This window comes from Gopherus flavomarginatus, chromosome 9 (assembly GCF_025201925.1).
Source record: "Gopherus flavomarginatus isolate rGopFla2 chromosome 9, rGopFla2.mat.asm, whole genome shotgun sequence".
Taxonomy (NCBI): Eukaryota; Metazoa; Chordata; order Testudines; family Testudinidae; genus Gopherus; species Gopherus flavomarginatus.
In genome coordinates this window covers 17,798,736-17,812,721 of record NC_066625.1, presented here as the reverse complement: position 1 = coordinate 17,812,721, position 13,986 = coordinate 17,798,736, and the positions used below count along the sequence as shown (strand labels likewise).

The 13,986-nt window shown below is 40.7% G+C and overlaps 1 protein-coding gene across 7 annotated transcripts in view; it reads right to left on the bottom strand.

The window, feature by feature from the left end:
• The window catches only part of TMC7 (transmembrane channel like 7), a 37,875-nt gene that overhangs the window by 4,868 nt on the left and 19,021 nt on the right, over window positions 1-13,986 (bottom strand). For 5 of the 7 annotated variants that reach the window (XM_050967725.1, XM_050967728.1, XM_050967726.1 and 2 more), the window contains 11 exons: window positions 11,347-11,495; window positions 9,161-9,328; window positions 8,915-9,000; window positions 8,257-8,402; window positions 7,211-7,358; window positions 5,065-5,238; window positions 4,029-4,186; window positions 3,000-3,114; window positions 2,249-2,346; window positions 1,735-1,918; window positions 683-813 (listed from right to left, as the gene is read on the bottom strand). In XM_050967725.1, the coding sequence (XP_050823682.1) occupies window positions 683-813; window positions 1,735-1,918; window positions 2,249-2,346; window positions 3,000-3,114; window positions 4,029-4,186; window positions 5,065-5,238; window positions 7,211-7,358; window positions 8,257-8,402; window positions 8,915-9,000; window positions 9,161-9,328; window positions 11,347-11,495 (1,557 nt within the window). Of the gene's footprint in view, window positions 1-682; window positions 814-1,734; window positions 1,919-2,248; window positions 2,347-2,999; window positions 3,115-4,028; window positions 4,187-5,064; window positions 5,239-7,210; window positions 7,359-8,256; window positions 8,403-8,576; window positions 8,894-8,914; window positions 9,001-9,160; window positions 9,329-11,346; window positions 11,496-13,986 lie in introns of those variants that run through there. The other 2 variants (XM_050967729.1, XM_050967731.1) reach the window with 2 other exon arrangements.

Sequence of the window (13,986 nt, the reverse complement as noted above, 5' to 3'; positions counted from 1 at the left end):
CTTCCCCCTTACACATCTTTCTTCCCTCAGCTTTATTTATTTCTATGCGGCAGCATTTTTCTGTCAAGTTCCTTTCTCACTTCCTTTTCATGATCAAATGAGTATTAAAGAGTGCTGACACCGGTTGGATTGTCTCAATAAGTACTCAGAAAAGCCAGGGATAATTGTCCTGGTTTAATCCTGAAAGGCCAGTGAAGCTTCTTGAGGAAAGCAGCGTCTGCAGCCAGTCAGAACCAGACAAGAGCCAAAACTTTTTTTAAAAAGTTCTCATGAGGTTTGGGAGAAAGGGGTGTAATTCAAACACTAGAAGCTACCAGCCTCCTGAACCCAAGTTCTGGCACAGTTAATTTTCCTGAGTTGAAGCTAAACCTTGGAGGACTGAAGGCCAGGCTGGAGAACCTGAATTTTGACTTTGGGGTATTTGTGTTTGGAACATTTGGGTGCATGTCCTTTCCCAGCACAGGGGAGGACAAATTAAACTTTTACTCCTCTCCTTCTCACTCCCTCTCCCCTCAAGGGACGGAGGGGGCGGGGGAGAGAGACAGAGCACGCGAGCAAGCAACCGTGACTTGTTTTATGAAAGCCAGACCCACCACTTGAGGCATCCCTACTCGAGTTAAAAAAAAATCCCTTTACATTAAAGCAAAATAATAAACTTTATAAATATTAAACCATTACTTACCGTGTCATGCTGAGTCCCAAAGGAATAAAAGCCAATATAAGCCCAATCAACAGCACCGCCAGGAAGAAGAAATTAGAGCTTGATGCTCTGACAGACTTCTTTGAAGGTCTACATGTATGCATCAAACTTATCTGGAGAAGAAGAAGGGGGGCGGGGGGGAGAAACAGATCTCAACCATTTATTTTTCCAGTAGGTCGATGTCTACCCTAGCCTAGCCCATCCCCCTCCTCTGGCCCCAAATATTAAGGGCTCAATCCTGCTCCCTTTGACATCAGTGGGCTCCCTGAAGCTGAGGTCAGAATGTTTTATATTTCAGAAGAAGCCAAATATCAGCCACCATCTTGGGTTTGCATCTTCTCAAGAGGAATCACCTATAGTTGCTTTTAGAGCCTTGGCCCCGATCCAGCCACAGATCCCTATGACTGCATACAGGCCCACTGACTGCAATGGAGTCCTACCTGTGTGGAGTATATTGCAGGATCGAGGCCTTAGGTTTTAAATCCAAAAATCCCAACAAGTCACATAAATCTCTGCAAAATATTAAAATGCCAGCAGGGATTTGCTGCTCAAAAGGAACGAATCTAAGCTGGTCTGGTCAGATTTCACAACTTCTGGAGACAAAAGGCCCATAGAACTGACACTTCTTAAACAAAGTCTCGGATTTCCATTGTGTTGATTGAACTGAATATATGCCATCTTGGCAAAATCCTTTCCTTGCTCTGAAGTCTCATTTTGGTAAATAAACCACCGACAAGAAGGTGTAAATTAACTGCATCACGAAGCAACAGTTTCTTATAAAATGGACAAATTAACTGATGAGCACGACATTAAACAGTCATTTGCTAGATCATGTCAAAGTTAAATATCTACTTTTATTTTTAAACAAAAAAATCACCATAAAACCACCCCAAAGAGGACACCATGTTATTTCATTTCCAGTACGCTGCATCCTTAGTATTTTTTTTTAAATCAATACTATTTCTATCTTCTGCAAGTACAAAAGTCACAGAGAAGTAAACAATTTACTTCCACTTACCACAAACCTTCATTACCTTTTTAATGTAAAAGACGATAAAATATTTTATAGTTGCTATAGCAGGAAGAAGTGGTGAATAAAAGGTTCCAATCCAGCAGATTGTCTGCCCGTAAACTATTTCCAGTACATTTTCAGGAATTTGAAATTTCTGCAGCCCACACCACTGAATCGGTTTACAAGAGCAATAGGTAACTAACAACCTAAAAAACAAAACAAAACACTAGGTCTCAAGCAGTGAGACTGAACTGAACTTCACAACCTTTTAAATATATAGTCAGAGTAATGAGAAAAGTAACATTAAAAGCAGTAGACAAAACTTGTAACACAATGACATCTGAAGAAACCGAATTCCATTGGCAGGCAAGTGTGCAACTGAGCAGGTATTTTATTTAGCAATTTGGTAATTTTATAATTGGTCTTATTTTAAAATGGAAGAGCTGGTGAGAAAAGTAGAGAAACAGGGGTAATGGTAAAAGGGGACATCTTAGCATGTTCAGCAAAAAGCAAGTTCAATGGGAGCAAGTACTCACTTTCTAGGAAAATCAACAAACACTGCCACTGCAAAAATTATTATGAAATCAAAAATCATCAGCTTATACATCTCCTGCCCAACTCGAGATTCCCAGCACTGAAAAAAATAAAGAGGGAAAACAGGATTAGAAGAACAAACAGCATCTACAGAAATCTGTCAGAAAACACAACTAACTTCAAAATCACTGCCATAATAGTGAACTCCTAGCCATGTTTCCAATGTTTTTTTTATTAATTATTATTGCCCTATAACCCATAAACATTTTAAAGGACCAAACCTTGGTCCCATTGGTATCAAATGCAATAATGCTGTTGGGTCTGAGCCTTAGCTGGTGTTAATGTTCATAGCTCCAATGAGACAGATCTACACCAGCTGAGGATCTGTCCCACTGGCTCCAGTGGAATTGCAATGTTGCCCTAAAAGGAAAACAAACCATACACAGATTTAAGAACTTCACTGATTTACACTGAGCAATAATATGTAGTGCTAACTCTCTCTTCCCCACAACCCTGCACAGCAACCCAAGTCCTGATTCACAGCCCACAACTAAAGAGGGGGCAGACGATTGTCAGCTCCCAGTAGATGCAAGAGATATATAGCAAGGAAAACTAATGCCTCTCTTGGAAGACATTAAAGATAAGCATGTCTCAAAGCGAACATCAATTCTGAGTCCCTGACACGCAAGCAAAGCGTGTACAAAGGTATCTTTATTTGGTCGTTCTGATTGATTAAACACAAAATCTGCTTACTGGGTAGAGTTCGTAATTGTATCCACAGGCCTTACATTTTTCATTAGCACATACGATTCGATTCCCCAGTGAAAACAAGAGAACACCAATGTTGGCCAGCCGCACAAAGACACACCTGGAGAAATGACAAAACCCCACACTCTAACCCCTCAGAAAAGTCACAAGTGTAGAGCCTGATCCAACTGGCAATGGGGGTATATTAAGTGTAACAGGGTGTTGGATCAGGCCCTTAATACAAAGGCATTTCACAAAGCTTTAACTGAAGAATAAGCCAATGAGTTAACATAGGTTTTATTTCAGTTTCAATAACATTCAGTTTCTTTGACTCTTCCCCACTTTAGATCACAGTAGGCTTACGTTATGTCCTAGAGCACAGTCATTTCAAATGTAGGCTTTGGGACAGCCACCGTCCTCGGGCTGCCACTCTCTAACTGCTTCAGGTCACCAACTCCCAGCTCTTTGCGCGCTTATCGTGCAGTATCTTTTGGCATAAAGTACTTAACTTCCACTTTGTGCTGGGCCTTGTGCTGCTCTAGCTCTACTAATGCAAGACTGTAACATAAGTGAAACTGATGACTGCACCCTCTGTTGCTGTCCTGTGGAACAGCTGCTGTACAGAGGGGCAGACAGTGTGAACATTTCTCCTGCACTACTAAGAACTGTGCAAAGACTGTATCTCTGTCCTATCACCCGTTTATATCAGGGTGAGCCCCAGAACCAACCCTGCCACAGACCACCCAGCTGGGGGGGTGAAGATGAGGAAATGATGACATTGTCCTTACATCCACAGACACAGTCGTGGATTGTTTCCTGAAACAAAAAAATGCAGTCACAGAAGTCCTGCTATCTCTGCTATCCTGGGCCTTCCCAAGGAAGCCAGGTTGGCTATTGTGGGGAGCAACAATATAGCTGCTCCCTGATTTGGGATGTTGCTGCTTGGGACCATTTTAACCTATGAAAAGAGCACCCATGTGCCACCATGATCAGCGCCTTAGAAAAGCCTGTGACGATAATAATAAACACACTTACCGCATAAGTGTTAACCTGATCTCAAAGGCTGGTGAATACTCTTCAAATTTGATGATATATGAAAAAAACAGAGGTGCAATAAAGTTGGCCAGGGTGATCACTATAGAAGGCAAGTATTGCACGAAGAGATTGCCCTCAAACGTCATCTTGCTGCTGACCTACATGCGATGAGAGGTGAGAAGTGTAACACACACAAAAACTTCTCTGTTCCTGTTCTCTGCTCAGGCTTCCCATTGGCCTCAGCCGTCCAGAACTCTGGCATCATCTTTCACTCTGATCTCTCTTTCTCCACCCACATTTCCAGGGACTACAAATTTGCCTACTGGCACCTCTGCACCGCTGTCAATACACAGCATTGCCTTGTCCCCATCCCTTCCCAAATGTGCATCCAAGCCGTCATCCCTGCGTACTTGGAACACTGTGACTGCTCCCCCAAGGCCTCGCTAAGTCCAAGTACATGCAGAATGCCACCGCCAGCTTTTATACTGATGCATAAAAAGCACAGCTGTGTCTCAGCTCTTTCCCTTCCCCTGCCTCACACGACTCCCCTGGCTTCCCAATCATTTTAGGATCCTGAATTCCTTGGGTGAAATCTTGGCCCTAATGAAAACAAAGGCAAAACTCCTGCCAGGATTTCACCCTTTGTATTTAAAACCTTTCATGGCTTTTTGTCTATACAGTCCCTCTTTTCCTCCTCTTCCTGTTTGTCAAGCACTGGCCTTCTCTCTGTCGTGGCAAAAGAAAATCTGGCCACTGTTCGTGCAAGAACCTTTTTCTTCTCCGGGGAGTGCCTACCCCCGGAACAACTCTCCTGTGTCTCCCCACATTAAACTGTCTCATTTGAAGATGTTGCTTTTCTCTCTTGCATATACCTCTTGATTCCACTCCGCATTTTGTATGGAAAATGCTATGCAAGAGAATGTTTCATCAGACCAAACCACTCCATTCCTTTACAATTCTTCACCTTATTTGCCAAGCATACTTTGATCATCAGCACACTGCTAGGATTTATTCTCATGTCCTGTCTAAGACTTACATTGGAAATATTTTCTTGTGAGTAGATGGTTGCTCTATAGATAGAGTAAAAGCATCCTGACAAAAGTGCAAGAACAAAGATATTTAAAAATATTCTTAGACAGTAGATGCGCAGCTTTTCTTCTGTTGTCCTGCGAGCTTTTTTTTGCCTTAGTCTTTCTTCCTCCAAGTCTGTCTATAAATCAAAGAAAATTCATATTGAAATGTACAGTCCTCTGATGCAGAGAGAAATGTGTCATCAGCACCTGGAACATCTGATTAAGACAAAGAGATATATCTTGTTCTTGAGGTGCACACATTTGCAGCCTGATCCAAAACTTATTGAAGAAGTTTTTCCATTGACTTCAATGGGTTTTGAATGGGTCTATATCCCAATGTAAATCACCTAACCCCGTGTTTTTCATCCTTTTCAGGTTGGCAACCCACTCTTCAAAGTAAAAAATCTTTGCGACCATTTTACGTTCACTATAGGAGTAAAATATGTACCAATGATAACAAGGATAAGCCTATATAGTCTATTTCTGTGTGGGTTTCAAGAGGTTGACAAGAATACTTGACTTTTAAACGTCAGGCTGTGAGGAGAGTGGGGGAATGAAATTCTTTGCTTTAGATTGCAATGACATTTTCAATGCCTTGTGACCCCACATGGGGGTCAGAACCCACTGGATGTAAAACACTCATCTACACCATCTCATCAGATAATTAAATAGTAAGCTCTTTGGGGCAAGGAGCTGAGTTTTTAATTTGTTCTATGAAAACCCCTGGCAAACTTTTGGGCACTGCAAAAACAGAGTAATAATCTTAACAACGTTAATATCAATGGGAGTTAGTCTCATGTACTGACTATAAAAGATAACTCACCCTAACAAGGGCATTTTCATTTATACTTGATGTAATATATTAAAAATCAAAGGGAATTTAAAGCAGATAACCTTAGTGAAGTTCACTTTCCATCCCCAGAACAAGTACGGCATTCACACATCATCCCATTATTGCACATCAAGGATGATCTGAAAGGGCCACCTCTAACGGAGATGTTAATCCAGCCTCCAGGCTCATTCAGCATGAGACCCAGGACATGGGAAGCAAGGGAGGGGCTGGTTCTGTTCACACTGTGTGCTCTGCTTGACTGACGGAATAATGGTAACATGCATGGACACATTACGTTGCACCCCCATGTATTTGTGACTAGAATCAAGACTTTCATTGCAAATGACATCACCACTAGGATGAAGGAAGCTTTGATTTGTGAGCTGAGTGGCAGCCATCTTATTTTCTCCACACTGGAATAAAACTGAGGCCCTGGATTTATGGTAACATGTTAATCTGGTCTTAAAAGAGACGAAAAACGTGGGTGTTATATTTTGTGATGTACAGACAATAGCTATTGTTTAATGGCATTACACACATACTGTCTCAGTATTCAAAATGGATAAGAAAGAGGAGGAGTAAGGCGGCAAGTGGTAGATTTCTCTCCAAAGGTCATTTTACCACACAAATAGCAGCAAATGTGTGTAGGGAAAAGGCAGGATAATACTGATTTTAATCAGAAATGCCTTATAGCCCCCCAGCTTTCTGTAGAAAACCTCTTCTACTGTTGAGAACCTATCTGGAGGTTTGAATCCTATTTTCTGCACATGTGCATGTGTCACTGAAACACCTGATTGAAAACAGCGGTTTGTTGTATTTTTTTAAAGCAGCAGTGTCACGGTTGGCAAATAAACTGTAAGGTGAACTGCTGCTGCTCTTTATTCTGACCAAGCAGCTTCCTACAATGTTGCAACCTTTCAACACCACAATCAATAGCTTTCCTGTTGGGATAAGTAGCACAGGAAGAATGACTGGAATGTGAGCAAGAAGAGGACAAGAGAAGCATGGGCTGGATGGGGGAAGGCCCTGAACCTCAGTACTGATCTTGCCAGCATTGCAACAGACCCCTGTGTAGTCCGGAAGAGCATGCAATAGGATGTGGGATCACACTCACTCACACTCTCTCTCTCTCTCTCTCTCTCAATGTGTGCATGCTTCTTTAATCTTCCTAGCCCTATCCCAATTATCTGCAAAGCTATGCACATGTCTTATTAGCCACTCTGAAGTGCAGCAAGGCAAAATAGTATACAAAGGAAAAAACAAAAACACTTACTTACTTTTAGTTCATATTTTAAACTACTATGTTTTAGCCGTGAAGCATTCGGGTCTGTAATGCAGAAGTCCCAGCCTGCAAAGATTTTGTTGCAGTAGCTCTGAAATGGATCTTCCTCCCGTACAAAGCTTTGTTTAAATCCTTCCACGGACCTAACAAAACATATTGTAGACCCTTGTTAATTCATTAACAGTCTTAGAAAAAATGTAGAAATCGTGGTTGCTCAAGTTTTTGGTTTCTGCCCTTTCAAAATCTATATAGCAGAAAGCAAAATCTCTGCTAGTTGACACACATTAATCAGCACAAGCATCCGTTACCAATTGTTTCATCCAAGCTCTCTCAGTAAGGCCTAAGATAAGAAAAAAAAAATCAGCTTGAAGTCACTGTAACCCATGAAAACCAAGGTTTTGTGTAGTTCACAAATGGATTTCAGAGTCCCCTCAACTCTTAGCAACCACATATACTTCCAGAAATACACAGACTCTGGTTACATAGTGTCCATGCGGCCTTCTGTTTTGCCAGTTTTCTTCCCTCTCCAAATCACACTACCTCTGCACAAAAACGTATTTCAACTTTATTAAAAATATTAAAAATTCTTAGCTCCAGTGCATCATATTAAAAAAAAAATACTAACAGCTCAAGACTACACAGATAAGGACTTAAGACATCATTATCATGACCTCCATACCAGGGCTTGTAAGATCATAAATCCAGAAGCTAGATTTATTCAGCCTAGTCAATATTCAACTTTATTTGTTCACTTGGGTCTGCATCACAGACCTAAAGTTTTTGTTTCAGCCCACATCAAAGGCTGAATGATCCCCTGGAAAGCAGCCAATAGAATGATTTTTTTATTTCACTTGCTCTGTATCAATACATTTTTGGAAGAAGAAAACACCATGAGTACTCAGAAGAAATTTAGCTGACGCTACACCATTTCCATATCAATGGAAGTCCAAGAATAATTCACTGTTTTTCCTATATACTGGGATAGAAAGTGAACTGTACAATATCAAGCCGTAAATAGAAGATACCAAAAGTTGTCTTTACCTTTTCACTATCCAGATAAGACTTAATGAGAGATACACAAGTGTAGTCAGCAAGTATGCAAGTGGTAGATTGTATTTAATGGCACTGAAATGTACCATATCTATTCTGTAATATCCATAAAACAGACTCGTCATTTCAAGGAAACCCTGTGACAGGATGAAATGCACATAACAATATTAATCACTCAGATAGTAAACATGGTTTTGCAAACATCAATGAAACAAAGATTTCTATATAGGGCCCCAAACAAGCTGCAACAAGTTTGTGGTTCCCAAGTTTTTGCACAGTGTGAACCATGTTTTGTTAGAGAGATTACCTACCTTATGGACCCACTTCCCCTTCCACTCACAACACAGCCCACTGGCAGCTTCATGTAAGTCATTGCGCAGAAGTAATATTTTTAAAGCTTCTTTCAGTGCAAAATAGCAGCTGGCAACGAGGATGAGTGACTGCAGCATGTGACCAGCCAGGTCTCCTGACCCACCAGCAAGCAGCTGCTTGTTGCATACAAAGATTACAACTTTATCTCCACTGATGTGTATGCAGCATCATTTTCAAAACTGATGTGAAAAATTATTCTCCTAGCAAAACCCCTTTGTATTTTACATGTGTTCACTTTGGATTTAGAAAAGTAAAACAATTCAATCTAATTACTCACAGTGCCAGAGAGCAGATCTATTATGTAAGTATAGAAGTAAACGAGTCCTTTAGTACCACTAATTGTATAAACTGTGCATTGTGGCTCTGCAAAAGGAAGACAGAATAAAAGTCACTGGGAAAGTAGTAATTTTCCACTTTACCATGAGACCATGGTAGTTCAAACATAACTTCTACAGTCAAAACACTTATCTCCCCTTTAAAATGCTTGACATAAACAATAGTGGACTATTGTAAGGATGTTTACCTATGTCTTTTGGAGGAACTTTAACATAGCTGCTGTTGAGAACTCCATATTGAGAAATGGTGCTTGGAAGTGTTATAAAACTGAACATCAGAACAAAGATAATAAAATTTAACAGGACCAGGAAACGCAGGAAGGAGAAATAGGACTTGATACCAGTGCCAAACTTCCCTGGGAACAGAAAAGAAAATGTCACCAATCATAATGAAAAAAATCACTGTGAATATAAAACAACATTAAAGGCAAAAGCACGCCATCGCTGCTTCGCTTCTCCCTCCTCCCAGGCTTGCAGCGCCAATCAGCTTAGGCGCCGCGGGCCTGGGAGGCAGGAGAAGTGAAGCGGCCGTAAAGTGCTCGGGGGGGAGGCGGGGCAGGGATAAGCTGGGGCGGGGAGTTCCCCTACGTGCTGCCGCCCCTCCTTGCTGCAGGCAAGATTTGGCCACCGCGGTTGCTGCTGAGGAAAATGCTGCCCCTCAAATCTTAGGGTCGCCTAAATGGTTGCACTGGCCCTGTCACTACCCCTACTCCATACAGCCTGTTCTTTCTGCAGGATTGGGGTAAGGGGCTGTCTTTGAGTTCTCAGCCAGAAAACAAGCACCTGTTAAAATTGCCTTTGTGGTACATGTCCATTCATGCTGGAGGGTAGCGTCGCTTTCCCCTGCACTGCCTAGACTTTGACCCTATGTGAGTTCAGGAAGCAGGAGGGATAACTCAGTGGTTTGAGCATTGGCCTGCTAAACCCAGGGTTGTGAGTTCAATCCTTGAGGGGGCCAGCTGGGGATTGGTCCTGCTTTTGAATAGGGGGTTGGACTAGATGATCTCCTGAGGTCCCTTCCAACCCTAATAATCTATTATTCTATGTAGAGTAAAAGAGTCCTGAATCTGATTTCAGTTACATATGGGGAAATCTGGAGGCATGCCACTGAAGCTAGTATTGTTACTCTAGATTTACAATGATGTAAATTAAATGAGAATCTGACTCAGTGTCTCTTTTCAATTAGTTTTCATCTGACACATTTCTATTGACCTGTCAGGAAATTTATAAATATTAGTATATATATTTAAAAGGCTGACTAGAGATGTTACTCTATACCTTTAACTATTAACTGTGTCCACACAACACAGCAACCTGCAAAAAACAGGGACAAACACAGATTCCCCTTTGAATTTGATCTCAAATCTAAGTACGTTTAAGGGAATCTAAACTGGCGTCATTTACACATTCTTCTGGGTCAGTCAACATAAAATTACATTAATTTAGAAAAAACAACAGGAGTGCTTATGGCACAGGTTTTTTTTTCCTCCTGCTGATGATAACTCATCTCAATGGATTGGCCTCTTACAGTTGGTATCTGTACTTCCACCTTTTCATGTTCTCTGCATGTATACATATCTCCTGTCTGTGTGTTCCATTCTATGCATACGAAGTAGTGAGCTGTAGCCCACGAAAGCTTATGCTGAAATAAATGTGTTAGTCTCTAAGATGTCACAAGTACTCTTGTTCTTTTTGTGGATACAGACTAACAGGCTGCTACTCTGAACCTGTCATTAATTTAGACTCTCTCCCATTCAGACCCACACCCACTTACTGAGGTGCCATTTACATTCCCTTACATATCACTTCTGAACATGCTCTTGAGTCTGAGTGAGCATGTGGAAATCTAATTTAGCCTAATTTAGTTCCAGGGAGCTATCTGGAGGTGCAAATAGGTTAGGGGGAACTTTAACTTATCCCAATTACTTGCTTTTCCTAGTACAACCCTAACACCTCTCTCTTCCAGTCTCTTAGCATGTAATTTACTCCCTCAAACTCAATGTGCCAAATTTAAAGGTAATGTGTGAAGGAAAGGTGTACAATAAATGACAGTAAGGGGTTGCAAGACTGAGGCAGGATAACTTATACCCAGCGGGGCCAGTAGAAGGTGAAAGTTGCACCAGCTTAGACTCCTGTAAAGTGCAAATGTTTGAATGGGCATGGAGTTAAGACTAAGAAACCTTATCAGGGCAGTGTATAGACATTTGCATTGATGTCGACTGTGCCATGGTGTACCTATTCTGTAGAATTCAGTCTCTGGGACATGCAAACATTTTCTGAGCAAAACGCACACATACACTGATCTACATACTAACAATACTGCACACTTAATAGCAAGATAAAACAGAAAATGGAAGTATAAAAGGGGTAATACCCTCAATGCTATGAATGTCATTTCTCCAAAGTTCCAAGTAAGACGACAGCTCCTTGGTTTCATCTAGGAATTTTTTCCATGATTTATTCCTGGTCTGCTTCAACTGATCCCATCCAGATAAATATTTTACATTAGCCTCCTGGATGTCCCTAGTAAAAATATAAATTAAAATGAACTCCCAGTCATAGGGACAGTTTTTTGGGTGGTGGATAGAGTGTGTACACACACACACACGGCCTGGCACCACAATACAAATAAAGAATAGTAATGTACACAGGTTGGCCCACTTAAGCTATATGGGAACAAGTCAGGTTTCAACCAGTGGCTCCGGTACTGTACCCCTCATTTAAAATATAAAACAAAAATGGCTAATAAATCTCTCCTGTTCAGCTTCAGAATAATTTGTCTCCCTTACTGTAAACTAAAAATGGGACAATCCAATGACAACTAGTGCCACCTTGTGAGACAGGACAAGTAATTGGAGTAGGAACATTCCAACGGTTCAGCAACCTCACTTCTTAATCTTTCTCATCATTAATACCACTTGGGGCCTGTCTACATTGGGGGTATTTTAACCACTTTTAAAACTGGTTAGAGCCACAGTACAGACCCATTATTAAACAATTTAAGACAGCCTATCCTGTTTTTACTAAACTGGTTTCAAAATGGTTCTGCAAAACCAGGTTAGAACACCTGGGGTACATCTACACTTCAAGCCTGAGGTCTAAATTTCAGCTCAGTGAGACATATCCATGCTAGCTCTGATTGACTAGGGTGCTAAAAACGGAGTGAAGCCATGGCAGCATCAGGGGCTAACTGTCCTGAGTACATGCCTAGAGTCTTGGACAGGATCATACTCAGGACAGCTAGTCCCTCCCACTGCCATAGCTACATACTATTTATATGACCTGACCTATCTTAAATCGGAGTCAGTAAAAATGGGTCAGGCCACTTTATATTGTTTAATAATTGGTATACACTGTGTGTCTAACCAGTCTTAAAAGCAGTTTAGCTGAAACAGTTTTCCTAACGCAGACAGTATCAGGGCTGCCATCTGTAGAAAAGACTGCATATTCGTAATTCATCTTCTAGGATTGCATTCTTCTCAAAACAATTTTAAATGAACAGTGAAATGAAAGAGCCATGAAGGAGGAATCATTTCCCAGGGCTGCCATTTGAAGACATGCATCTGAAGAAGTGGGTATTCACCCACGAAAGCTCATGCTCCAAAACGTCTGTTAGTCTATAAGGTGCCACAGGATTCTTTGCTGCATTTGAAGACAGCAGCTCTCTTCTGGTACCAATATTTTTAAATTTTCAGTTATGCCTGATTTAGTGACCAAGTGAGCTGGTACAGGGGATTAATAATTCAGAGAATCAAGTGATTTCTTTCTTACTGTCAGTAAAAGATAACATTCTCTCCTCCCCAAAGCTATTTTTGCCAGATTGGGGGTGGGGGATGGAAGTAAATTTATTAAAAATGCACAAAAATAAAGGAGCTTTTCAAAAAATGCTTACCAAAGGAGGATAGCTTCCCTTGGTAAAATCTAAGAACATATAAGGCCAGTTGTGTTTTTTAAAACCTCTCACCTCCAGCTCTGCCAAGAATGTAGTTGGTTGGACATTAAAACCCCCTTTAAAAAAAAAGGAGGGGGCAAAAATATAGGGATCCGTTAATTCCACAACACACAGCCACATGTAACTGCCATTTACATTAGCATAAAAGGAACACTCCCTTTAACTGGTTATATTTGATAACAAAAAGCTCTGCGCCAATCATTCGCATTTACTTTGGGACTATTCATCAGTGCTGCCAAAGCAGGTCCATAGGGGAACATTGGAGGGATGCAGGGAAAGCTTACTGTATTTCTGTTAGTAGACAGGTTTGTTTATTTCAGCCCAATGGAAAAATTATCATGAGGCTTATAGAAATTAGAGAGAGAAAAGACTCATGAAAATACAAATCCATCCCCCTGAAAGCATGAGCTACAATCCCTAACAGATGTGTCAAATATTAAACTGCTATTCTACTTAATATCAGCCAAAAGGCCAAGAAACAGCAACTTTAATGCAACTGATTGATATAAAAGACGGTTGTGAATACCAAGGTTCTTTAGAAATTTTAATATGTTCTCAGATTTATAAAATATTTAGCTTTTTGTCTATTTTAATGTTATAAGGAGAGCTGGTTGAAATTCAGAATTTCCACCTCATAGGAAATTCTGAGATTTTGAAATTTGGTTTCATCCCAAATCAGAAAGAAAAGTCAAAATCTGATAATTTCTGCAAAATGAAATATTTCAAAAATATTTACTTTCAATGAGATCAAAATATTTTCACTTTATCATAAATGATAATAGTCAAAATGAAATACTTCAGTAATTTCCCACAAAAATGTGGACAAGGTTTATTTCCACCCAACATTTTAAAGTTGTCAAATCAGCATTTTCCAACAGAAAACTGTTAAGAACATAAGAACGGCCGTACCGGGTCAAACCAAAGGTCCATCTAGCCCAGTATCTGTCTACCGACAGTGGCCAATGCCAGGTGCCCCAGAGGGAGTGAACCTAACAGGCAATGATCAAGTGATCTCTCTCCTGCCATCCATCTCCATCCTCTGATGAAGAGAGGCTAGGGACA